Genomic DNA, 26758 nt, shown 5'->3' on the forward strand with positions numbered 1-26758 from the left:
GACCACAGAACTTCTGTGGTCAGGACCAGTAGAGTTCTGTGATCCTAGGAGTGAACGTACATGGATCAGGAGTGAACGACGGCGTAGTGTGCTAACTTCCACCATGTCAGTACTCGTCTGCAGGGAAACGTATGGATCACACAGTGATCCCAGAGATTATGTTTGCGAAGATGATGGACACGTTTATGAGGCAGGGAAGAGTTCGAGGTCGAGGAGGTTTTCATCCGTGTTTCAACTGTTTCGGGTAAGGGCAGAAATGATGCAGGATGAAGAAGAAGAATGCGGAGAACGTATATATTATACAGTCCCATACCTTGACTTGTATGTATTGTCTCCGCTGCTGATGCCTTCGTGTGTTCGTTCAGGCAGGCAGGTCTGCGCCCCTCGCCTGCCCCCCTGGCAGTAGTGATGATGGTACCACCGGGGCGCTCCACTGTCTACACTGCAGCTGTGGGAACACCCCGAACGGTTTGCGTTCGACTGATCGCAACTACAGTTATGGATACTAATAACAGCAGTACTAGATGTCTAACGAGTAACGTTATAAAGTTTACTATTAAAAAATTATTGCAAAATATACATGTAGATCTAGTCCTAGTACTCTACTGCTGTGTATCACCATTGACTATTGTCAGACGTCATGCATGTCTGAAGAAAAAAAAATGCTGTCACTCGAAGTCAGTTGGTACAGTTAGGAAATAAAAAACGCAGGAAAAGAAAGCACATAATCATATGATATAAATAATCACCATTATAGACAAGGTTGTACAGGGTGTGTTGTTAAATTATTTTTACTTTTGCCCATTCTTCTAGTCACCCAGTATATTTACAGTATATACCGTACCAGTATTCCGCAAATCCTCTTGAATGAAGGAAAACTGAGGTGGGTAGCCATTCATTTGACTTGTAACTTAATGTAAGAAAATGGGAGCATTGCCCTTGGCAAAATAAATGGGACCAGCCTGAATGCGAAGTGTTCTGTGTACATCAAGGAGTGTTTGGGGGTTATTGGCATACTGGAGTTAATACTAACCGTCTTGTAATATAAACTGCATCATTCTTCTGAGGTTTGAACATGGTTTCTGCCCAGAATTTGTTGAATTGAAACAAAAATGCTTTAGTAGAAATGCATTTAGATTTTAATTTTTACCATTCTAGTTAGTAAATGATAGAATATATTTTTAGTGACATTTTCTATTGTGGCTGAATACTCGAGGTGCTTTATACCAAAACAAAATATCAGAGAGAAAAAAATGTATGTGTTCAGAAAGCATGTGGTTAGGATCTTTCTTTGTGCTTCAAAGATATTGAGGAGCTTAATTACTCAAAAAGTTCATGTGGGAATGAATGATTTAACATTCAGTGGGGGTTCTACATGAGCAAAGACTTGTTCCCCAGGATTTCTTAATGTGTAATATGTAAGAGACCAGAATTTTAGGACCAAGGACTTCAAGTGGACTGGTTGGTGGCATTGACGAAACAAACGCGGAATACTCGGTACCTGGTATTGTATTCATGAGCCGTTCACTCAATGAGGTAAGATAGTCATATGATGTACCGGTACATTCCCTTCCAGCAAGGATTGTCATAATCAGAGGTTTCTGATTCAATGAATATACAGAGTTTAAGACTGGGACCCGTAAGCTGGTCCGTATCCTTATTTCATGGTGGAGGTGAAAACATAAGCTTGTGTTCTTCTTTTCTTTCAGACTGTGTTTCTACCACAAGGCTACCCAGACAGTGTGAGCAGGGACTACATGCAATATCAGATATGGGACACCATCCAGGTAATGCCTACAACAAATACAACACAGTCATTGATTTCTAAGAATATTGTTTCATACATCAGCCCCCCGAGTGGTGCAAGAGTATTGCTTTTGTTTTGTTGTGTTTAGTTTGTTTGTTTTGTTAATGTCTATATGTGACCGTGCACCTCAAAACGAACATAAAGTCGCACACACTGATTTTGCGTGAGGACTGAAAACAAGTGAAATGGGTCAACCTAGCCGAACTTGACTTTTTCATATTTTCTGAAAGAGCGGGTCTTCTTTTACATTATGCTAAAATTTGGTATCATAAAACGGGCAGGAAAGTGTGCGTTTTTAGGAGTTTATCTCGAACATTTTTTGTAGAATAGTGTGATTAGGTGTGTCTTTAGAATCCCTTTATCATTTCTGAAAAACCTTGTCCACACTAATCACTTTCAACTCTAATAACTTTTGAAAAGATAGTGCTACTGCTTTGAAAGTTTACATTAATTAGGGCCAGAATGTTTTAATGAGGCATGTCTAATTTCAATTTAATCTGATAATCCCTTCATTGCTGTTACTCTGTTGGTTTATTTCCTGTTTTTTTGTCCCATTCATCGCACAGCCAGCACGGTTTGGTAAAGATTAAGCGCTTGAATAGACACTGTACTTTAGAGCCTCTTTTCTCAGTTCACACTTTTCCTTAGTTTGTGCTTTCTTTCCAATATTTAGATAGGTTAGGAGAGTCCATTTGATTTGAGTTATACATCATTTTAAAGCTTAAAGTCTGCTCTTTCAGAACATGGTCTTAACTAAAAATTCATGTCTGGCGACTTTTTGTTTGTTTTGAGGTGCAGGGTCACATATTCTCTATATTAACGTCTATTCCTTATAAACATTTGTATATATGTGACCCTGCACCTCAAAACAAACAAAAAGTCGCCAGACATGAATTTCTACTTAAGACCATATTCTGAAAGAGCAGACTTTAAGCTTTAAAATGATGTATTACTCAAATCAAATGGACTCTTCTAACCTATCTAAATATTGGAAAGAAAGCACAAACTCAGGAAAAGTGCGAACTGAGAAAAGAGGCTCTGAATTACAGTGTCTATTCAAGCGTTTAATCTTTACCGAACCGTGCTGGCTGTGCGATGAATGGGACAAAAAAGAGGTAGTACACCACCAGAGTAACAACAATGAAGGGATTATCAGATTAAACTGAAATTAAGCATGCCTCATTAACACATTTTGTCCATAATAAATGCCAACTTTCAAAGCAGTAGCGCCATCCTTTCAAAAGTTATTAGAGTTGAAAGTGAAGAGTGTGGACAAGGTTTTTCAGAAATGAAAAAGGGATTCTAAAGACACACCTAATCACAATATTCTACCAAAAATGTTCGAGATAAACTGCTAAAAAACACACTTTCCTGCCCGTTTTATGATACCAAATTTTAGCATGATGTAAAAGAAGACCCGCTCTTTTAGAAAATATGAAAAAGTCCAGTTCGGCTAGGTTGACCCATTTTACTTATTTTCAGTCCTCACGCAAAATCAGTGTGTGCGACTTTATGTTCGTTTTGAGGTGCACGGTCACATATACCCCAGATCTTGTTACAGGGAAGAAGTTCAAAAGATTAGGTTTTGGAATAAACACATCCTTACAGTGTAATATGTGACTGTCCAGCGCAAAACCCACAATAGTTTGCCACAGTGGATTCTCACTTTTCTACACAACAGGACCATCATAACCCATTCAATAAGTGATTGAAATAACAGAGATTTAAGAGGTGTATATGTAGTGTCATTGAAAAGGGAGAAAAGATGATTAAAGATTAGGATCACTCAGGCGTCCTTGGTGCAGAAATGTCAATGAAAATAGTATTCTATTTCCCAGTGGGAAAAAAAAAACACATCTGAAAGAGCATGGTGCAGACATACTTGATCTTGGTTTTGTTTTGAGAAGCCAAATTTTGACTGCAGATATAAAAGATCTGCCACTGCTCTCCCAAGTAAGACAAATATAGGAAGTATGTGTTTGTCAACTCAGATAACATTTTGGTCCAATACAAAAAATCCTAATCTGTGACTTTTTGTAGGTTTTGAGCTGGGCAGTCACATTCTAGAATTCAAGTGGCAAGTATAATCAGTTAGAGCTGATTAGTCATGCTTTAGTGTAGGCCCTGTTATTAACGTGGAATGAAGTGGGTGATGGGTCGAAGGTAAAAGGTCATAAAGTACAGAGTGACCTCTGTATACTGTATGGAGTGAGAGAGGGCAAACCTGATTTGACCTTTTGAATGTATGTCACAAAAAGTTGATATCTCAGAGAGTTTTAGAAATCCATTTGTGAATGTACAAAGTAAAATGCATTAAACTGGAGATCATGTTATTGGGGCACTCAGAAAACTCCTTACTTTTATTCAGTGCTGAAGAACAATGGGTGAAACAAGTAATGCCAGAACATTTTTCATGACGAGTAAATCTTCTATCACTAACCACCATCATTACCATTTCAGTCATTTCTACTGCTTCTATTACTGTTGTTTATTTTGTTGCTTTTTGCTGTGCTGTAATATTCTGTGTTTCAGGCATTCTGTAGCAGCATCTCAGGGACTCTGTCAACCCATGCCATGCTGAAGGGAGTGGGAGTTGGTGACGAGACAGCAACAGCTGCAGCAGCCACCATCACCTGGCTGCTGAGAGGTGGGAGGATTTGAAACAACTTATGACAGGATTCTTCTGAGCCTCATGTACACCTGAGTGGTTAAAAAGGGTTCTTAGGCATGTAATAATAATAATAATTGATATGATTTATATAGCACCAAATCCACTCTGCAGAGTGATCTAGATGCGAAAGGAAGAGAAAGTGAAGGAGATAAAGAACATACAAACTTCAAAATACATGTAATGAGTAATCAAATGGAGGCCTTAAACAGGTGAATTTTTAGACTGCTTTTAAAGGAATCTGAGAAAGAACAATTTTTTATGGCTGAAGGTAAGTTATTCCATAAGGTGGGAGCAGCATGGCCAAAGGCATGTGTGCCCCATATTGTAGTGAATCTTGGAAGTATAAGAGAACCGGAGTTGGATGAGCGTAGAGATCTAGCAGGGATGTAATTATGGAGTAAGTCGATGTTATACTGAGGAGCAGCACCCTGAATGCAATGGAAAGTCAGAAGTGAAATCTTGAAAATAATGCGATCTTTGACTTGTAACCAATGAAGTGATCTCAAAATAGGGGAGATGTGAGTGTGAGCTTCTTGGATAGTGTAATGATGCGTGCTGCCATAATTTGAAGCCTCTGTAGCATGGAGAGTTTGTGATAAGTTAAATAAGACAGAGTTTCCAAAATCGAGCCTAGAGGATATCAAAGCATGGACTAATTGTAAAGTGGTGATTGACAACAGAAACTGAGTATGAACTTGCCTACCATTATTGCTTTTATAGATGTTCCACACAAGTTGGTGTATTCACAAAATGATGTCTTTGTCCTGGTATCTTGTATCCAGATGGAACTAGCATGACTGGACGAATCGTCTTTGCTTGGTATCAAGGGTGAGTATATTTTTGACCTTCATATTAATATAATATACACTCTACCATGAACTGTCTGTGTTTGTTTGATAGTAGTGGATGCAAGACAGACTAACAAAGCTGCAGGAAATAGTTTTCCTATTGTCGCATCGCAATTCACTATGCATTTTGGTATGATTGCTATAATGATATGTGACCGTGCATTTCAAACCAAGAAAAAGTGGAAAGGGAAAACCTAGTCTATTTTAGGTTTTTATATTTTCTGAAAGACTAATTCTTCAATGTACTTCTAAACTTTGGGATCATAAAACAAATGGGAAATTACTCCTTTCAAGAACACTTTGTTTCAGTCTGACGTAGACTTTCTCAGATTTATGGATTCACAGCACAAGGAGCCCGTCAAGCACTTTCACTTTCAACTCTACCAAGGTTTGAAAGGATGATGCTATTGCATTGGAAGTTAGTTTGGGCCTTGAATAGAATGTACTTAATGATGTACAAACTTTCAGTTTAGTTTGATAATCCCTTCATTGTTATTACCATGGAGTTTTACATCCTGCTCTTTGTTCTATTCATTGTAGAGACCACAGCCTGGTGAACTATTTACAGTCACTAAAAGGCATTATTTACCATTTGCAGATGAAGCACAAACCCAGCTACAGTGCTTCAAAATAGTTCTAAAATGTGGGTTAGGGATAGAAACAACCAATGTAAGAATTTGGATCAGTATAATCAATGTTGAGTATTATTAAATATACAAAATATGAACAATAGTTATGATGAAAATGTTTCTAGACTAAACGTCTCCATTTATGGTTAAGTGGGAAAATAGTGAAATATCCTAATATTTTAGTCTTTATTACCAAATTCTTTAATGGTGGATGTTATGTGATACAACTGACCTACACAAATGCATCAAATGTGATATCTTGAAAATTGTTTAAATCACTGCTTCCAATGGTAAACAGTTCCTTTAAGTAAACCCTAAACTCTAGAGCCTCTTTTCTCAGTACATACTTTTCCACAGTGTGCACTTTCTTTTCATTATTAAAATGGCTTTGGAAAGTTTATTTGTATTGAAGTAAATGTCATTTCAGAATCTGCCCTTAAATAAAAAAATTCATGTCTGGCGATTTGATGGTGATTTTGTGACGCAGTGTCACATGTCGAAAGTGTCATTTGTGTACCAATTTCAGTAGGGCCTATACATGTATATTGTTTTGATTTCTTTGGATAGACTAACAGGGACCGATATATCAGAGTTTTACACGCTGCTTGTACTAGAATGGAGATTGAAAAACAAAGATAGAGGATAGAAAATAAGACGCCAGTAATCTAATGTCAGTCACTATCCCTGTCCACTGGCCAACACAAGATGGGGTAATTCAAATTTTGATAAAACACAATCTGTGCCAGATAGGCTACCTTACTGTGAAGTACCAATTTTGATGCAAAAAAAAAATGCATATTTATAAAATGACATGCCAGTACTATTGCCAATTTGAACGCCCCTTTGACGGGAAGAAAAAGTAATGATCCTTTGAATATTTATGTTGGGTTGCACAATCACATGGTTGCTACCCAAGGGCCAGAGTGTATATGATTGACATGAAGCTGGCTAAATTGTTTCTCATTCTGATGAGATGTTTTTCTTCTTTTGATGTAATGTCCTCCTCTTCATCTTACATGACAGATCGAGTCTAGACAGTGATGCCAAAAGATGGAGGTATGTACCATGCAGACTTCTGCTCAGTTTCAGCGTTGTTGTAATATCATTACTATTATATGCTAGATGATTTTACTCAATTATTGTAAAAGTGAAAATTTTTGCACAACCAGAAACTGGCATGAAAGTAAAAGCATGCAAATATTTTTGCTTTCCATATGTTCCAGGAGTTAATGTCTTGATTCCGCGGAATTAAAAACATGAGGAAACTCACCTTTCCCCTGCTGAGCGTGACAAATTAGTCACACAAAAATATCCACTATTACAGTATTAGAACAGATGTATTGAAGTGGACATGCTAGGAAAGCAAACTTCCTTTTTGGTTTCCATGGAAACTTTCAAGTCTTTAAAAGCTGGGGAACAGTTGGAGAAAAGTTGACAAATTGTATCAATTAGCTCTGAAATCGTCACCAGCTTTATGTTATTGTTTTTTTTTTCTTTCTTTCTTTCTTTCTATCTATGTATTGCTTTCGTGATTGCATTTTAATGATCATGTGATTGTAGATATGTGATATTAAGATTTTCCTTCCATATACAGGCTCTTTGCTGATATAATGAATGATGCAGCAATCTTCATTGAGCTGGTGTCTGGCCTCTTTCCACAGTTCTTCATCCTCATAGCTTGCGTTTCTTCTCTTTTCAAGGTAAGGTCTCTGCAAAATAAATGTCCATCTGTCTATTAATATTTGACAACAAAATTTAGAGCACATCCACCAATATGAATTAAAACTGTGATATCAGACAAAATTCACATACACTGTATGTGTATTTCAATTACATTTAGACTGTTCACACTAGAATCTTAGACATACTGATCTTACTGACAGAAATGTGTCTTTCTTTGTTAACAGAGTTCATTTAGAAACATACAAAGTTTGCATTTATTTTATTATCTCATGCAGCTCTATGAAAAATGACCTCGGGATAATGGTTTTGATTGAAAATTGATTGATGGATTTACATTTCTATCCCAACATATGTCACCATTTTCCTTTCTTTAATACTTTATCTATTTCTCCTGTTTTTTTTAATTTTTTTAAAATTTTTTTTTCACCCTGCTTGGCTCAGCTATCTCTCTTTCTGCCTGTTTAATTTTACTTTTCGTCACTGTTCTGTTTCATTTCCTGTTCTACATCTTCCTCTATTGTTTTTATCAATCTTTCAATTACATGTACATATACAGGGTATTATATCCTCCCCATCTCCTCTTTCTCTCTTTATCTCTGTTTCTGTTTTTTCATGTTCATCTCTCTTCCACTGTAACATATTTGTTCTACAACGTACTGTACAAGCTGAAATTTTCACAGTTGTTTTATTTTCGTGAATTTCGCGAATCGCCTTTGAACCGCAAAAATAACAACACGCAAAATTAACACACGAATAAGTAAGTTCAATTAGACACTCGCAACCACAAAATTTACAACATGCGAAAATGTCCTCTAAGTAGCAATTCGCGAAAATATCTGTACGCGAAAATTTCAGCTCGTACAGTATATCTTTTTCCCAGCCTGCATCACTGGACTCTATAATGGAAGGGGTGCTGTGCGCATTTAGCGTGCACTGCACACTGAAAAGCCACTAAGCTTGTGTTGCACTTTGGTTACAAGTTTTAATGCCACTGGAAGTAATGACTGGTGGCAGTGAATTTGGACTTTACTGTGGGGCACCAATAATGTACCAAGTGTCACATGGCTATTTCGTTATGAAATGAGTAATTCTGTTGACAAAATGACATTTCGAAGTCAGTCATTTCATTGAAGAAATTTTCATTTTGTCACGAAACCAGTTCTTTTGCGAGGACGTGTATATTCTATCTACTAAAGAGCCATTTCATTACAAAATAGCCCATTCGATATTGGCACCCCATGATGTACACCACAGTGACTTTCAACTGAGGAACACATGCTTTTTCTGCTTACCCTCCACACAACATTATAAAGTGGCGGGGCCTAAAAGTTGAGTCCCCAAATGGTGGCACCTGTAAAAGCAAAGCACTGGGTTCAAACATTGTGCGTAACGTCACTTCCACTATAGAGTTCAGTGGCCTGCATCTGTTTGTCTCTCCCCTTTTTCTTCCAATCACTCATGAATATTTCCCTTTCTGTTCTTCCACCTGCCGCTGCCTCCCCTCCCCCCCCCCCCCCCAGTCCATGGTTGGAGTAGCTGGAGGCGCAACCAGAGCTGCTCTCACTATGCACCAGGCCAGAAGGAACAACATGGCAGACGTCTCGGCCAAGGATGGAAGTCAGGTATGGCAGTTTCTTACTATCAGTGTCTAGAAATCTTTCCTTTTTAACCTGTTGAGGACGGGCTGATTTTGCTACAACACGCATTTCCCATAGACACTTGCCCGAGTATACTCAGGACTTGTCCTCAACAGGTGAAGTATACATTTATTAAAAAGTAGAGCCCAAACTTAAACACTTTCTGTCAAAAAAAAAAAATGAAAATCGTGCACAATATACAGTATGTCCCCCCAAAATTGGAATCAGATTTTGGCCTTGATAACTTCCAATATGATTAAACTGTCTGAATGCTATTTCATGGTCTAAAAATGTAACATCTAACCTATATTTTGCAGAAAACTCAATTCCATTTGGTTAAGTGGTCACAGAGAAATGTGAATCATTGTGAAGCATGTCGTGGATGTGATTTTTCCAAGTTTATCACTTGAATTCTCTTGGAACGGCATATTAATGTGTAAACACAAAGGACAGAACTTGAAGGGAAAGGATTCCTGACACGCTCTGCAAAAATCCTCATTTCTCTTTGACTACTGAGGCAAATCAGATAGGGTTTTCTGTAAGATGTTGGTAATAAGTTGGAGTTTCATACCATGAAATTGTATTTGAATGGATTCACTATGGTACTGTTTTGATTAAGTTATCGTTGCGGAGGTGACCGTTGTATTTTTGTAATTTTTTATTATTATCATTATTTTTTTTTTTGGGGGGGGGGGTGGGGATACAGTACAGTATGTTGTTTTCCCCTCACTGAAGAAATGTTGACAATCTATCCGTGTTCCCAGGAGACATTGGTGAACCTGGCTGCCTTGCTGATGGGTCTACTGATCACTCCCCTTGCTGCGGGTAATTTTATGTAAGTCTGTGCTTTGTGCACCTCAGTCTTATCATTTGTTCTCTTTATCTTATACCTCTGTATTTGCATTTCTTTCGTTGTACTTTGCCACAGACCCCAACACACATCATCATCCTTCCATCTTTTGTTGGCAGCAGAGGGCAGTGTTCATCATGCAGGGCTTTAGACTTGAATTCTTAACAGAAATAAATCCACTACCACACCATACTGTGAAGCACAATATTTTTACGGCATGAAATATTCACGAAAATTGGAGCCGACAGCCTTTTTCGCGGCATGAAATATTTGCCAGTTGCCTCTAACAGTCAGTGCATAAAGTGTAGACGAGAACTTTTGAGTGCATTTTAATTTCGGGAATCTTGTCTCTCACAAAATTTGCGAACATTCCTCGCTTTACAGTAGTCATGCTCTTTCCCTTTCCTGAAGAAGACATTCTACTGGAATAAAAAAAAATTAAAAAAAAATCTTTGTGACGAGGGTCAGATGGGAGAGAACTGTTAACCAGTGGCTGGAAAGGTGAATCTAAAATTCATGGCAGCCATTAACCCGTTGAGGACCGACTGATTTTGCTACAACACGCATTTCCCATAGACGCCTGCCCGAGTATTCTCGGGACTCGTCCTCAACGGGTTAAAAATGATTGAATTGAGCCTAAATTTGTTAACAGTCACCCTGCTTAACATTTTCCGTGTGATCAAAAAAGCTTTTTCTCCGTAAATGATCATGACGAAATCCATGTGACAGTAGCTGACAGGAACTTACATTTGAACTTGAATTGGATTTGAATTTTGAATTTTGAATTTGAACCTGTATCCTGTGGACACTTGTCCTGTCATGTACAATTGCTATGGACAGTTGATTATCTATCTAGGGGTAGAATAAAAAAATCAAGAAAATTAAAATTTGTGATGTTCCAAACCTCAAGCTTGACAATTATGAAAATGACCGTCAAAAGGCCAACATCTTTTCCCTATCCATGTTGGGCTCTTTACCTGATGTTATTCATGGCAATGGTGGTTCTATGGTACACTGTAGGCACCCACCATTTGTAATTAGTATTAAACGTAGTGGAAAATATAAAATGATCAAAGAAAACAGGATTCCATGGGGATTGGAGCCCGTAACCTCTGGATTGCTAGCCCGGTGCTGTACCGACTGAGCTATAGAAAGCCCTAGTTCTGTGTTCGTCCCAGAAACCCTAAATTCTCAATGCTCAGATGGTCAGAAGCTATAGCAGTGTGTTTGTGTGTGACACACACGCACACACTTAAACCTGGCATAAACCCGAAGGATTATTCAGCTTGGGGATGAATGCGTGGGATCACTGGAGTGATGCAGCTTTTTGAGTACCGGTACGTAACAAATGCAGACCTAAACTTTTCACTTAGGACAATACATCCCTCATTTTATCTCTATTTTGTGATTTCTTCTGATTTTGATTATCTTCACCAGGCTGACCTGGTGTCTCTTCCTCATCTGCACTGGTGGCCATCTTTATGCCAACTACCGGGCAGTGACCTGCGTTGTCATGGAAACCCTAAACCAGACCAGACTGCACATTCTGTCTCAGGAATATCTTCACAGTTCCCAGCCCACCATGGCAGGTCCAGAGTCTGTCAATAAAAAAGAACCTGTAGTCTGGAGTGAGTCCACATCAAAGTTTGTCATTTATACTAATTTAGCATGTTTTCTTTTTATCCAAAGTTAGAAAATATTATTTCAAAATAAAATGTGTAATATTTATATTATATTGGATGGCTATGAATGGGATACCAGGGAATATTGGCCCTAACGAGTGCAATATTCCCTGGTATTCCATGAATCAAGGCCATCCAATATAATTATTATCATCTATACATTCAAGTAGAGCCAGCATAAACTGCACAAAATTACCTGGCTTCTACTCGTCTTTGAAGTTGACTCAGCAGTCACATCCCAGCGCTGAAAAGGGGAAGCCCCTAAAACTGCGTATCAAACAAACAACTGGCAAGATGTTTGCGCGCTTGTGAATTATAACAAAATGACGCGCACTAGTAGGAAGCGTTTGCGCATTCAGCAAGCGCTTGCGCAATAAACGAGACAGAATTGAATATGGTGTGATCTTGAACGGCAAGTAACAACGGTAGCCTATGGGGAATTAATACGTTGGCCTATGCGTTTTGTTCAATATGCTCTGATATTGAACGGAAAAAATTGAGCGGACTACAATACTTATTTTTAATGCGCCGCTAAAACGTCCTATATAGATGATAATTTAAAACATTGAGATACCATGCACAATTGAAAACATTATTGCATAATTTTCTGTTTTCAACCACCCTTCATTCTTTGCCTCCAACACATGCTATTGGTTTTAATTTTTTTTTTACCCTTTCCATACTGAATTCCGGATTCCCCATAGACTTTATACACAGGCCACCAGGTTCCCATATGAACAGGTTAATTGTGCATCAGTATACCTTATGATTTGTTATAGGTTGGTATCCCCTATCATGGCATCCATGTATCCTCATAGTTATTCACAAGTCCAGTGTGTAGTATGCAGTTGAGTTTGAGCTATGTTGGAAATTTACATGTGTACAGCCTTCATGACATTGTAAGAAAACTTTTTGCTGTTGACTTTCTAGCTACAAGATGGTATTAAAACTAAACAGTGATGAAACACAAATGCAGCGGAAACTTGACTTCTGGCTACAAGGTGCAAAGGTTGTCTCTGACAGGACAAGGAATAAAAAATATTAACTTCTTTAAAAGCCCTTCATGTGACTATTTCCTCATGTTGGATGGTTTTATAAATTCTAATGACCCCATTGGAGTAATGGTTGATTCACAGTTAATGTTCTTTTGTTAACCAGTTGTTAATGCCGCAGTTGTGTCTCTCACAACTAAATTGTCCTGAAAAGACATCTTTTTTTTGGGGGGGGGGAGGTGGGGGGGGGGAGGGGTTGACTGACAGGAAAACTCTCTTTGATCATTGTATACTGTATGTCCCAAAACAATTACAGTGGTAACCTGCACAATGATAACTTTGAAAATAGTGAATCAATCCAAATACAATTTCAGTGTATGAAACTATCACTCAATGCCCACATCTTACAGAAAACCCCATTCAATTTGCTTCAATGGTCAAAGGGAAATGAGGATTTTCGTAGAGCATGTCAGGAATCCCTTCCCTCCAAGTTCTGTCTATTGTGTTTGCACATTGATATGCAAGAGCATCCAAGTGCTAAACTTGAAGAATTAGACTTAAGACATGCTTTACTACAATCCACATTTCTCTGTGACCGCTTAACCAAATTGAATGGGGTTTTATGCAAAATAGAGCCAAGATGTTATATTTTAAGACCCTGAAGTAGCATTAAGACAGTTCAATCAAAGTGGGTGTTATCAATGCAAAAATCTCATTGTAATTTTTTTGGGACATACTGTTAGTTGAGTCATTGGCCACAATACATCAAAACCAATTCTAAAGTCCCCGAATGCTTATATTATGTGTGTATTTTTTTTCTCCCTCTTTTTCTTTCTCTCTATTCCTTCTCCTTCAGGACTTGTGAAGCCGCTTGAAATCCACATAGGTTCACCCTTCTCTACCGTGGTAAAAACGTGAGTTTTCTCAGCCTTCCAAATTCAAACAAAACTTCAGCTGATACACCTGTTTGGACTTGCATTTTTAAAATAGTCACTATATTTACAGAGGGATAGAATGATTATGTCTGCTGGCATTATGAAAGAGTTACAGTGTATGTAAAAAAAAAAACATTGTAAATAATTATCACAGACTTATTTTGCTGCAACACACATTTCCCATAGACACCTGCCCGAGTATACAAGGGTGGTGTTTTGAAAGTTTTTGACAGATTAGCCCCTCTGTGTAATATACATTTGGTAGTAGTTCTATTTGTAGGTTTACTATTAACTTTATGCAGTCTGCCATAACTTTACACATAACATGAAAGATATTGGGTTTGATTCAGCTGATTAAGATAATTGGCAGAATTGTAATCATTAATGTGGATTGGAGTGCCAAATTAACTTATTATTCTTTACACTGTTGATGATGATGAATGGTGTTGATGATATACACAAGTTCTATAAAAAAAAGTTTACATATTCATTTTCAAATATTCCAAGAATTTGCTGCCACAGTTCTTTCAAACTTCTTAAGTTATTATGATGCAACATTCTCTCATAACCTACACAACACCCAACATAGGTCAGTCTGGCAGACTTTTAGAATGCCGTAACAGACATCCCTGACAACAGGAACATCTCTGTTTTCTTTAACACAGAGAAGTAATTCTGTTCTGTTTTAACTTGAGAAACTGAATAAGTATGAACAAAGAAAACACACTCTACACCTGTCCCACCAGCTTCCAGTAGACAATGAGTGAAAAGAAGAAGAAGAAACGAACAAGTTACACTGTCAGCAACACTTCCTTATTTTTGGTATAATATGGCATAATTTGAGATGAATACTGTCTGCATGAAATTTGCATTTTGATGCTTCTTAGGAATTCTCTCTTTTTCAGTTTTGTTTTGTTTTCAACTGTTTATAAAGTAAGAGGCAAGAGTAGCCAATATGATAACCTTGAATGCTTTATTTATCTCAGTGAAGGGCTGTATCTGTTATGCCCTCAAATATTGCAGTGAATGTGTGATAACAGCAAGTTTAACCATCACTGTGACATCCTGCTAAAGAACACTACACATACTTGTGTTCATCATTTTCTGATGAGAATATTACTGAAAAAAGAAGAAGAAAAGAACTAATTTAATTGTTTTCTTTTTCTTTTCTTTTCCTCATTTGTCTCAATATCAGTATGCGGGAATTTGAGACTTGTTTACAAGCAAATGATCAGGAGCGTTATTTACTCAAGCTGGACATGAAGAAAGGTAAATGCCTCAATATTAATATATATAGCATCTGAGCTTCATCTTATTGCTTAGTTATTGTAGGTAGGTTTAATAAGTAGGAATCCTCCAACTCCTTGTTTATTGTCCCCGCCGAACGAGTTCGAGCAGGGGACTATGAAACGGGCTCCGTACGTGTGTGTGTCCGTGTGTCCGTCCGTGTGTCCGTCCGTGTGTGATCAAAATCTTCAATTTGCTACTTCTCTGTCATTTATGAGCCGATTTTGATTTTGTTTGCTTTATATAATAGCACTACGTGAGAGCTTTGAAACTTCTACACAGAATTTCAGTTGTGACCTTTACCTTGACCTTTGACCTATATTGTACATTTTGCTACAAAATACTACTCCTTCGCCATTTCTAACCCGATTTTGATTTAGTTTGCTCTATGTGATGGCACTAGTTGAGAGCTTCAGAACTTCTACACAGAATTTTGACCTTTGACTTCTTTGATCTTTGACCTTGATTTTTTGACCTGTATTGTACATTTTGCTACAAAATGCTACTCCTTCGCCATTTCTAACCCGATTTGGATTCCGTTTGCTTTATGTGATGGCACTAGGTGAGGGCTTCAAAACTCCTACACAGAATTTTGACCTTTGACTTCTTTGACCTTTGACCTTGATTTTTGACCTATATTGTACATTGGCTACAAAATGCTACTCCTTCGCCATTTCTAACCCGATTTTGATTTAGTTTGCTCTATGTGATGGCACTAGTTTAGAGCTTTAGAACTTCTACACAGAATTTTGACCTTTGACTTCTTTGATCTTTGACCTTGATTTTTTGACCTGTATTGTACATTTTGCTACAAAATGCTACTCCTTTGCCATTTCTAACCCGATTTCGATTCCGTTTGCTTTATGTGATGGCACTAGGTGAGGGCTTCAAAACTCCTACACAGAATTTTGACCTTTGACTTCTTTGACCTTTGACCTTGATTTTTGACCTATATTGTACATTGGCTACAAAATGCTACTCCTTCGCCATTTCTAACCCGATTTCGATTCCGTTTGCTTTATATAATGGCACTAGGTAAGGGCTTCAAAACTTCTACACAGAATTTTGACCTTTGACTTCTTTGACCTTTCACCTTGATTTTTGACCTGTATTGTACATTTTGCTACAAAATGCTACTCCTTCGCCATTTCTAACCCGATTTTGATTCCGTTTGCTTTATGTGATGGCACTAGGTGAGGGCTTCAAAACTTCTACACAGAATTTTGACCTTTGACTTCTTTGACCTTTGCCCTTGATTTCTGACCTATATTGTACATTTTGCTACAAAATGCTACTCCTTCGCCATTTCTAACCCGATTTTGATTCCGTTTGCTTTATGTGATGGCACTAGTTGAGAGCTTCAGAACTTCTACACAGAATTTTGACCTTTGACTTCTTTGACCTTTGACCTTGATTTTTGACCTGTATTGCACATTTTGCTACAAAATGCTACATCCGGCGGGGACATATATTACGCACTGCGTAATTTCTACTTTTCCTTGTTCAGTCTATCACCATTTCTATAAGCCACACATTTAAACATGATGTTAAAATGCACTGTAAAGAATGTGCTAGACCAGTTAAAAAAAAGAAAGAATAAAAGCAGCAGATTGCATATGGCTTCTGAAGAGATTAAAACCAGAGCCAAAGGATGGACATCGCATAGACTTTGGAGAGTAAACAGCCCATAGTCCTCCCTCAGTGTGAGGCATACATGGGAAAGATTATTGGCTCTCAGATGGAAATAACTAGATTTGATTCAGTAATGGGCATGAGCAATGTCATTTTACCAGTTTTCTGCATCAAGGAAATACTGTCAAGGAGATTACAGCATCAAGAGTATTACACAAGCACAATTTATGGGAAAAAGTGGGGAGGACTTGACCCATGATTTTACTTTTTTTCTTTTTCAAAGCCTTTGATTATTCGTAGAATGAGTGCAGATTGCATAAAAAATCACCGCCAGAGGGATATCATCCAAGATGTATGGGTTCAATGTTAAACTTGTTGAAATTTTTAAGAAAGAAAAAAAGTAAGAAAAGATCTATAGGAAGTGAGATTCTCATTGAGATTATTGAGATTTCTTACAGCTAAGGCTTTTGGCAACATAAAAACTTCATAATCATAACATAGTCACATAGTCACATTTTGCAGAGAGTAGTAAACCAGGATATGGAGGCCCTGTTTTGTTTTTGTTTTCTGCCTCCATTGTGTGTAGGTAAAATCAACATCGTTGTCCATCACAACGCCTCATCTGAAGACATCATCAAGGCATGCTTTCAGGCTGAAATCATCATGCAGGCATTATCCCAGCCACGTGAAGGCTATCAGGTAAGACATACCAAGAACAGTAGTGCAGGGAGTATGTCTATATGATTAGGGAGCTTTAGATTTGCGGCGCGGAGTTTGAGAAGACGATTGAGCTTACCCTGTGTCTTGATAAAAAGTTGTTTTATATTACATGGAGATGCAACCTATAAAAAATAAAATGCCGCCCCCATATGATCGGTGCATATGATGAGTAGCTTTCTATGTCATGAATTGAGCAGACATAAAAATAGCCCAGAACGCATAGTGAAAACTCAGACAGTGCGAGCTATAAATAGATCGCGTCTGATCGAAAAATGATTTTGTGCATGCTCAGAACATGTTTTTTCCTCTGAATGTACCCCTTGCAAAAATCTAAAGCGCCCTATTATCTCTAGCCAAGAAAACATAAACGGTTGAAGACCCAGTATTCAGACACTCTTTGTTTCTGCCATTCGATTGTATTAAAATCAGATGTGACATATGCTTGGACATAACATTATGCTGTGTGTATGCCATTTAATAGTAAATGCGAGAATATGATGTTGTAAATCTTAACTTTGATTCATGAAGATGAGAACACGAGTGTAGTAGCATGGAGAAGGCGAAGAATTATGTTTTTGCCTTATTATAATTGTGAGAAGGTGATATTTCAGTTGTAATTAATTCTACAATGATTATGGTTGTATGTCTTTGTGTGCATTGTGACTAGCAATTCTTGATTTCCTATCGGTGTTTTTTTTTGTTTTGTTTTTTTGCTCTGGGGATTTTATTTCATAAATATTTATTGAGAACATCAAGGTTTGATTGTTTCTTTTTGTGTTTAGTTTGTGATTATTCCCCATTCCTATTAACCCATTGGGGACGAGTCCCAAGATGCTTGGGCAAGTGTCTATGGGAATTGTGTGTTGTAGCAAAATCAGCCTGTCCTCAACGGTTAAATTGCAGAAGGTGTCGTTACTCTTGTTTCTGTGGCTATTTTGCTGAATATTTATCTTAGCTTAGCCAGTATTTCTAGATTGCTGTGGAACATGGGTTCTACAGTTTATATCACTGCATACTTCTTACTCCCACTCAACAACATCATTCACTGCTACAGTTGTAGTGAAATTATGGGTACAATGTTATAATGTAATATTTAAGTAAGTCAAAAACCTACACATTTAATTCCTCTAATACAATTAATGCAAACTTGAATATTATGCACCCAGTTTTTAGAATTTCTAAGACTCTAGGATATCTTGGGGATATTGTTTTATTGTTTTTCTACCTTGCTTTTTTCCCCATCTCCCATATTTAGCTTGGAGGTTACTTCACATGACTATTATAGATACTTTAAATATAATAGTTGGACCTTGCCACATATGTTCATGATAAGCAAGGCTTCATTTTTGACACTGGTCTAATCAACCGTGAGGTGACTGAGTAAGGAGCTGTTGTGGAGTACTAATCAGTGATTGGCTGGCTACCTACTGATGAGAAGTCATGTGACCTTGGTCACATGATGCTGCAGAAATAAAGATGATATCATTCCTGATGGCATGTTCTATGCTAACAATAAAAGGATTATATAAATAAGGTAGTTACAAAACTTGTCTAAGTCCTTGGCTTGCAAAACATGCAGTTTTCAGCATTGATAGACACACTAAGGGATAGCAATAAGTTTGATAGGATAAGTGAAGTTAATTTGATTTACCTCCTTTCTTGTTGCCAAAGGAGACTGCACATATTCCAAGTATGAACACAAGGTTGAATGTCCATGTATGGTGACTGGGGAAAGTTGAGACGGCACGACGTCGTTCCCACTCATTTGATAAAAAAAGAAAAGAGAGAGATGATAATTAACCTAATTTCATATTTCCGGCATTACTGTAACCGCTGTTTACTGTCAAACAGAAATTTTCATGTGTATTTTAATTTTGCAAATTTCCAGAGAGCCAAGATCTGCAAAATTAAAATGCATGTATAACTGATATGAGGCCTGTATGAGGCATCATTCGGTATGAGTGGCAATTCACAAAAAAGTCATGCTGCAAAAGAGGCCATAGACCCCAAGTCATGCAAATTTCATGCCATGAATATTTCTTGCTTTATAGTATACTGATGCCATACAGTGCCCTGGAGAGACTATTGACTATCCTGCAATGTGCACTTTATCTTTCTCTCTTCCAAGTATATGATTTTATGATGTTGTTTGTGCATTTTGTATTGGTAAACTGGCTTAATTATTCATTTTATCATAGCTGGAATTTTAATTATCAAGAATGGAATGGAAATCCTGCTTGGTTTTGAACAAGGCAGTAGAACAATTTTGCAGTTGTATAAAGCAAAATGGTGAAAAAGGAACTGAAGACCTACAGACTTGTTACTGATCGCAGTGATGTGTGGGTAAAAATACTCAGGGACTATACTCAAACTCTGTGGCTTCGAATGTCAGTACGGTACTATATAAGGCACAGAATGGCCCTGGATTGTAATTATGGATTTGTTTCTCCATATCTGATTTTTTTTTTCTCCTTCATTTCATAGTTCAGGTTCAATGGTACTCAAAGTAATGGCCTTAAATCAAAAATAAAGAAGCCGGGAAGAAAGTGTAGTGATTCCACAGACTTGTCAGCTGGTAATTGAAATGTACATGTATAGCTCCCTCTTTTGTTCATCCCATGCAGAATTGCTGATACATCTAAAACACTCTACTGTCCTTTACTTGTAATGTGGAGCTATGTGATGACCAGTTTCAGACTAGCAGACTCACATTCCGTTCCTCCTCAGTACAAGTTTCTGAATGAATAAATGAGTGAATGAATGAATGAATGAATGAATGAATGAATGAATGAATGAGTGAATGAATAAATTAATAAATGAATGGATGAATGAATGAATGAATGAATGAATAAATGAATGGATGAATGAATGAATGAATGAATGAATGAATGAATTTGTGAATGAATTAATTGATACAGAGACAAACAAAATGAATGAAAAGAAATGAATGCAAAATACCATTAAAGAACAGGATATGCATACTAAATGGGGGAATGGGGAAAAATTATGTTCATTGGAGGTTTAGTCAACATGTCTTCTGAGAACATAGTCATAGCATTCTTTGGGAGAGTACCTCTTAACCCGTTGAGGATGAGTTCCGAGTATACTCGGGCAGGTATCTATGGGAAATGTGTGTTGTAAGAAAATCAGTCCATTCTCAACCATTTGGAGCTGCTGGACATCATGTGAAAGGTGGAGGGATGGTTGGCTAGCGCCAAACTGCTCATACATTGAATGAAGGGAGCTGCTAAAGAACAGGAGGGGGAAATAATGATAAGGGTGTGTGCCAACCGTCTCCACCCCATTCTACTACTGAACACTGTAGTGATTTTCACTCCTATGCCAGCTTGCTGGGTGCAATGCCTGTTGGTGATGGAATGGAAGGTTGTTCATGAATTGATTGACGTCATATCATTCCAGCTGATTAAAGCAGGATGCAAAGTTATTGCAGGCTGTATGATATTTCATCTCTATCCTCAGAAAAAGTGTGCAGGCCAGAAAGATTAATGCCCCCTCATTATTCATTGTCATACAAAAAGAAATAAAAAGAGAAAAATGAGATGAAACCTGGAAGTAGCACAAGAAATATTGTTTGCACCCCCCCCCCCCCCTTTACGGAATTCCTAGATCCGCCCCTGTCAATATACTGTTGTCAGCTGTCAGATCAGTCCTCAGTGTTCTTGCATGTTTCCTCAGTGTTCTTGCGTGATGTACCCAGTTATCTGCCCAATAGGAGTAATGTGACCAAAACTTGAGAATAACACTGGTCAACCGCCATCCAGTGGCAGGGAAGATGGGCAATTACGTTAACAAGTATTACGTTCATCATTTCAAGTATTGTTTGAAAATACATGTCTTTAGAAATTTTCCCTACAGTTTGTAGAATATTCTGTGGGGAGACATCAAGCTTGTATTAAAAAGAGCATAAAGATAACAATTAAAGACAAAAATGACAGAAAATATCAAGTTTGTTTTTTCATATTTGATGGTGTTTTACCCAAGAGTTGTTGCATAACTTTTAATTACTTTGTTTGTTTGTTTGTTTGATTTTTTTGCCTCATAATATATTTGTGATTATACTAGACTGAGTTTGTTTGAATCACTCTGAGTCTTTTTTGTTGTAGTTATATTCTTGCACGCCAAATGCTTCGGCAATCTAGCACAGTTCGCCCTCCCCCAGACTCACACACACACCATCACTACTACCTTCTGCACAAAATGCCACAAGTTGTTGCCTTTTTCACTCTTATTCATATACGTGTAAGTTGCATCTACACGAGTTGATCAGAAATGGTACTGAATACCCTAAAGGAATTCTGTTATGCAAGGAAAATAATTTGATAAACAATGGTAGCTCCCCGCATCCTGTCGTTTTTTATTTCTCCCCAGCAAGAAAAAGTGAATTTGCAAAGATGTGACAAATAGTAGTGTGTCGTGCATTGTAATTGGTAACTAATCAAATTGTTGTCCATCGTAATGAGTTGTGTTGTTTTGAAAATGAAAATATTTGTGCAGTATGACAAGCCTAGGGTTAAAGATGCTGAGTTAGGAATTGCACAGACTCCAAGGGCAAAGTTCTTTAAGATCAGATCATTGGCTCTCCTGCGTTACCAGCACCAATGTGTCAGGCAGTTCTGAAATCAAGTTATTTATGGCTGGCACCCAAGGCAGTGACATTCATTGCCAGCAGCGATAATGCTATGTAATCAAATCGGCAGCGGGGAGCTGTTTGAATGAGGCGGTAGTGCGTGAAAGTCTTGTTCATCCAGTACAATGCACATCCCTGCGCTATACAGCGAACTTGTGTGTTTTAAAACTAATAAGGCATTTTTCACTGTGTTTCCAATATTCGAGATGTAGCCGCTTGAATGAATGCAACTCTTATTTGCAGTTCAATATGGCAGTGACATCCCTGAACCTCGGAGCTGTTGCAAGCTGTACCTGAATTCATGAGGAGACAAACCCTCTCTAATGAAAAATACTGAAAAAAAGAAAAAGTTTATTCAATTTTTTCATAGGGAGGCAGTTCACATAAGTAATGTTATGCAATCAAATTTGCATTACACCGCAATGATCTTTTTAAAAGTAATATGAAAAGACAAGTGAATATCATTCATTTGTACTTGTCTATACATGTACTAGATTTTATTTTCATTTTGGAGCAGCTGTAGGGATCACAAGAATGCAAAACATCATGGTCAAAATTGTTAGTGTCCTGATCAAACAAACACCAAAAACATTTTTTTTTTGACCATTTAAACCAGTAGATAATAAGAGTGCAAACCCTGATCTTATAGATGGAATAGGCAGTTGTGTGCTTCATAGCAGATAATGTGATTCATTGGTAATTGTTGTCAAAAATAAACACTCATCTCTTTAAATGGAGCCCTGTATGAGTTACTGACAGTGGTAAAGGCTGCTCTATCTCTTCACAGTCCAGGGTGCAGTCACTAAACATTCCCTCATGAGATTTAATAATCTACATTGATGTCATCATAGAAAGATCACTAATGTTGCATTTAAGACTTTCTGCCTTTTTTGTTACGTATTTATTTCTATGTTTCTTGTTGTCTTTTTTTTGTGGGGGGGGGGGAGGAGATGTGTTTTTTGTCTTACTTGTTTCATAGTGTTGAAGGGAAAACAATTTTAAGGTCTTGATGACAGAATAGTAATGTACTGTATAACGAGGAATGTTCGTGTGCATTTTAATTTCCTGAATTCCGTGAGCGGCAACGTTCGCTAAATCAAAATGCATGTGAAAGTTCTTGCCTACACAATATACATTGAATGCTAGTGGTATGTCGCGAAAATTTCATGCTGCGAGAAAGTCCATCGGCTCCAATTCGCGAAATTTTCATGACGCGAATATTTTGTGTTTTGCAGTTTATACCTTGCTTCTTATCAGTAAAGTGTAATTATTCTTGCCTAGTACCGGTGAAACTTTTTTTTTTTTGCGTGTGTTTGTGCATCCGAGTGTGTGTCTGTGAGATTGTATTGTTTGTGCTTGTTTGGCAAGGTGAAGAATGGAAATGAAGCAGTAAGAAAAATAGAATCAAGGTAAGTATTTGACTGGAAATAAAGACTGAGCTAATACATTCACAGTGATTCCCTTTTCTGTTCTTTCTCTGACAGGGATCTTATCTCAGGGTGCATGGTTTATACAGGGACCTTACAGCCATTCTTCAGAAAGGTGAGGTGATGCAGAAATTAATTATCAGCTGAATAGATCGTCCTTCAAACCTCCTGAATGTATTGGCAGCTGTTCCATGTCCAATAGTAATGAATTTCTGTCAACCAACAAAAGAGCAAAGATGAATATATAAGAGATAAATAGATAGTTATACACAGATGGCAGATATATGAATACATACAAAATATAGAAAGATACATAAATACAGAGCAAGAGAGAGAGAGAGAGAGAGAGAGAGAGAGAGAGATGTAATGGGAATCCTTTTTACACTTCTTGAATTTCAGATTTGACACTATAATTCTTTTAGAATTGAGGTTAGAGTTTTTGCATTAAATTTTCTTTTTGGGTTGTCTTCCATGGCCAAACAAATTTGCATCCGATTTCTGCTCATGGTCTGAATAAATACAATTTTGGGTTCATCAACCCAGTTGTGCCGCCAGGAATTTCTGGGATGTGCACTAATAGGGTTCTTCCTCTTTCTCCATTTCTATGTCTGTCTGTCTGTCTGTATGTATGTATGTCTGTATGTATGTATGTATGTATGAATGTATGTATGTAAGTATGTATATATGTATGTATATATCTAACTCTCTCCATCTCAAATGTTTTGAAGCACAGATCTCAAGCACACTAAACCACAAAGTGTTACAGTGTGACTTTTTAGGTTATCTTCAGCTTTCCCTGTAACTTTGCTTTTCAACAGTGAACATTTGCAATCAACATTCTATCTGTGAGAATGCTGCACTCTGTGACAAAACACAAAAACCAAAATCTGTGTTGCTTAACCCATTGAGGACGAGTCTTGAGTATACTCGGGTAAGCATCTATGGGAAATGCATGTTGTAGCAAAATAAAATCGTCCTCAACCAGTTATGTGCAGATTTTGGAGAAAAATCATTAGATTAGAATACATGATAGACTGTGACTTGTAGTTCACCTGCTTTATTATGTAATAGTTATTTGTTTCCTTGGCTCCTTTGCAAACGGTTGTAAAACTGAGGAGGCTACCCTGTTTGAATAAGACTGAAAATAAATCCATAAACACTTCTCTAACATTTTGATTAACATGTTAAGGACAATCCCAAGAATAGTCGGGCAGGTGTCTATCAGAAATGTGTGTTGTGGCAAAATCAGTTCGTCCTCAATGGGTTAAAGAGAGCAGAAGCAGTGAAAAAGGTCCTGCCAGTATTAAAAGAAAATGCTTTTGTCAAGGCTATTCTGGTTAAATCATGGAACTCTCTATTTATAGACAGTGCCTCAAGCTTCTTTATTTTGGGGTTGTTGTTATTTTTTACTGACCATGAAGGAGGGAGTGAGGCTATAGAAAGAGAAGTCATAAGGTCTCTGAGTGATTTTCTGTTGCCATTTTTACCATGTCTATGTCCTGAAGGAAGCCAAATTTTGCAAATTACAGTTCCCAAAATAGCAAGCTTGTGATTCACAGTCTTTCCAGCTTGATGTTTTTGTGTTTTGTATAAATGTGGATACATAACCATTTCCCTTTTTCCCAGCCTCTGCCTGAGAGATGTTCTCCTTTTTATTGTCTAGATACTTTGTTAAAATAGTGACTTATAATCCATAGTAGTTTGTGTTTGGGTGTATTCTAAAGTTACATGTATGTAATATAATACACAGTACAAGTAGATCAATAACATTGTAGACTGTGGAAATGGGAAGACCTGAAACTTGAAGCTCCGTACTATGGTTTATTTTTTTCCAGGTTCTGTTATGAGTTCAGCGGACTGCTGGGATGTCGTTCGACTCTCGCATCAGATCTGCAGTGCGACCTTTCCTCGCTTCCTCCATGACCTAGGTCAAGCCGGCTGGGTCATAGGTCACAGCCAGCTGGGAGTGGATGAGTGGCGGGCAACATGGACCAGCTCTGGCCTGGATTTAAGGAAAACATTCTGAAGAGAGATCAATCCACTCTTTTCCTAGATTTCATGAAATGTCTGACTTGTTTTTGTCTAGCAAAGTGAAGTGAATTTTTAAGCCTAAATCTCCTGTGTGCTACATTCCTCTCAGACGCAGTGCATTAGCACTTTTGGAAACCATTATTCTGAGTAACTTTTTGTTAAAAGCCTTTATACCAGGCATGACGTGAGCAAAAGTGTAAAGGAAATTCCAAGCTTAGCCGTGATGGAGATTTGATCACAAATCACATTATTTTCTTGTGAATGGGCATTGGATATGCTGTCATCTCGTCCTTAGAGGCTTTGTGGCTGGCACAACGGATAAGAATAAGAATTTACTCCCAAAACTCTGATGAAGCAACACTATTCAATCAACATGCAATGCAAGCTGTATATATATCAGGAATGGCATTGCAAGCTATATCTAGTAGGAATGGCATTGCGAGTGAAACTTTCATTGTACTGTGACATTGGGCGATTTATCACGATTGGCTTTGATAGGGTTGTGTGTATGAGCAAAACAGGCAAACTTGGTAGGCTGTCAACTTAGTTGGGCATGTGAACATGGTACATCTACTTCAAGGTTTTAAACAATCATTGGCCAAAATTAGTGTACTAAGAATTCAGTTTGTAAACTCATAATATTTCAGATAGTGCAATCAGATTGCAAAAGGATTTAATCCCAGATCTTCCAGTTTTCTGTGCATTTCAGGATTTGTGATGTGTCAAAATATGAACCATTCTTAGAATCTTCACCATAAAATGGTGACAGGAATTGAGATTTTAATGATCGAGTATCTATCCTGTCAGTTGGAGTCAAATACAAGAGAACACATCATTAAAGCTAATTGATATCATAACATGAGTGTAGCTTTTAAATATTCTATAAACCATTTAAACTACATCAATGAAATAAATAATGATAACCATGACTGAAGTTACAGTTTTCAAGGCTCAAATATTTAATAGATACCAGACTTTCACCACATGAAGGTAAAAAGTCTTAGCACAGCTTCTTGGCTTCTCAGTCACCTCAAAGTTTCAGGCTTCATCTTGGATTTTTTCCTTCTGTTTAACTATGTAATGTTTAAGCTTCAACAGGAAGAGAACTGTTTACTCAGTGACAAGACTTGTGCTCGAGTACCAAAGGATCTGCCCCTTTATCCGTAATATTCTAAAGTTGTAGTACCTCTGAAATCCCTTCACAGCACACTCCAAAGACTTGTGGAGTCTGTTTGTTAAATCGGTATTTTGTTTGACAGAGTTTGTAGAAATAATGGAA

At 37.6% G+C, this 26758-nt stretch overlaps 1 protein-coding gene across 1 annotated transcript; it reads left to right on the forward strand.

The window, feature by feature from the left end:
* The first annotated feature begins 103 nt into the window (after positions 1–103).
* LOC139738041 (RUS family member 1-like) lies at positions 104–25474 on the forward strand. Its single transcript, XM_071648703.1, has 14 exons — positions 104–244; positions 1710–1787; positions 4340–4454; positions 5261–5306; positions 6979–7011; positions 7550–7655; positions 9159–9260; positions 10040–10110; positions 11563–11753; positions 13656–13713; positions 14930–15003; positions 17240–17352; positions 23506–23563; positions 25284–25474. Exons 1-14 carry the CDS (start codon positions 104–106, stop codon positions 25472–25474), a joined length of 1377 nt encoding a protein of 458 aa, XP_071504804.1.
* Positions 25475–26758: the final 1284 nt, after the last annotated feature.

Source organism: Diadema antillarum, unplaced genomic scaffold (genome assembly GCF_040938485.1).
Source record: "Diadema antillarum isolate AM-2024a unplaced genomic scaffold, OU_Dant_1.0 seq00000719_RagTag, whole genome shotgun sequence".
Lineage (NCBI taxonomy): Eukaryota > Metazoa > Echinodermata > Echinoidea > Diadematoida > Diadematidae > Diadema > Diadema antillarum.

Coding starts and splice junctions, on each gene's coding strand:
- LOC139738041 (XM_071648703.1), top strand. CDS start 104: ATGTCAGTACTCGTCTGCAGGGAAACGTATGGATCACACAGTGATCCC. Junction 10,111..11,562: donor CTTGCTGCGGGTAATTTTAT/GTAAGTCTGTGC, acceptor TATCTTCACCAG/GCTGACCTGGTGTCTCTTCC. Junction 13,714..14,929: donor TTCTCTACCGTGGTAAAAAC/GTGAGTTTTCTC, acceptor TCTCAATATCAG/TATGCGGGAATTTGAGACTT.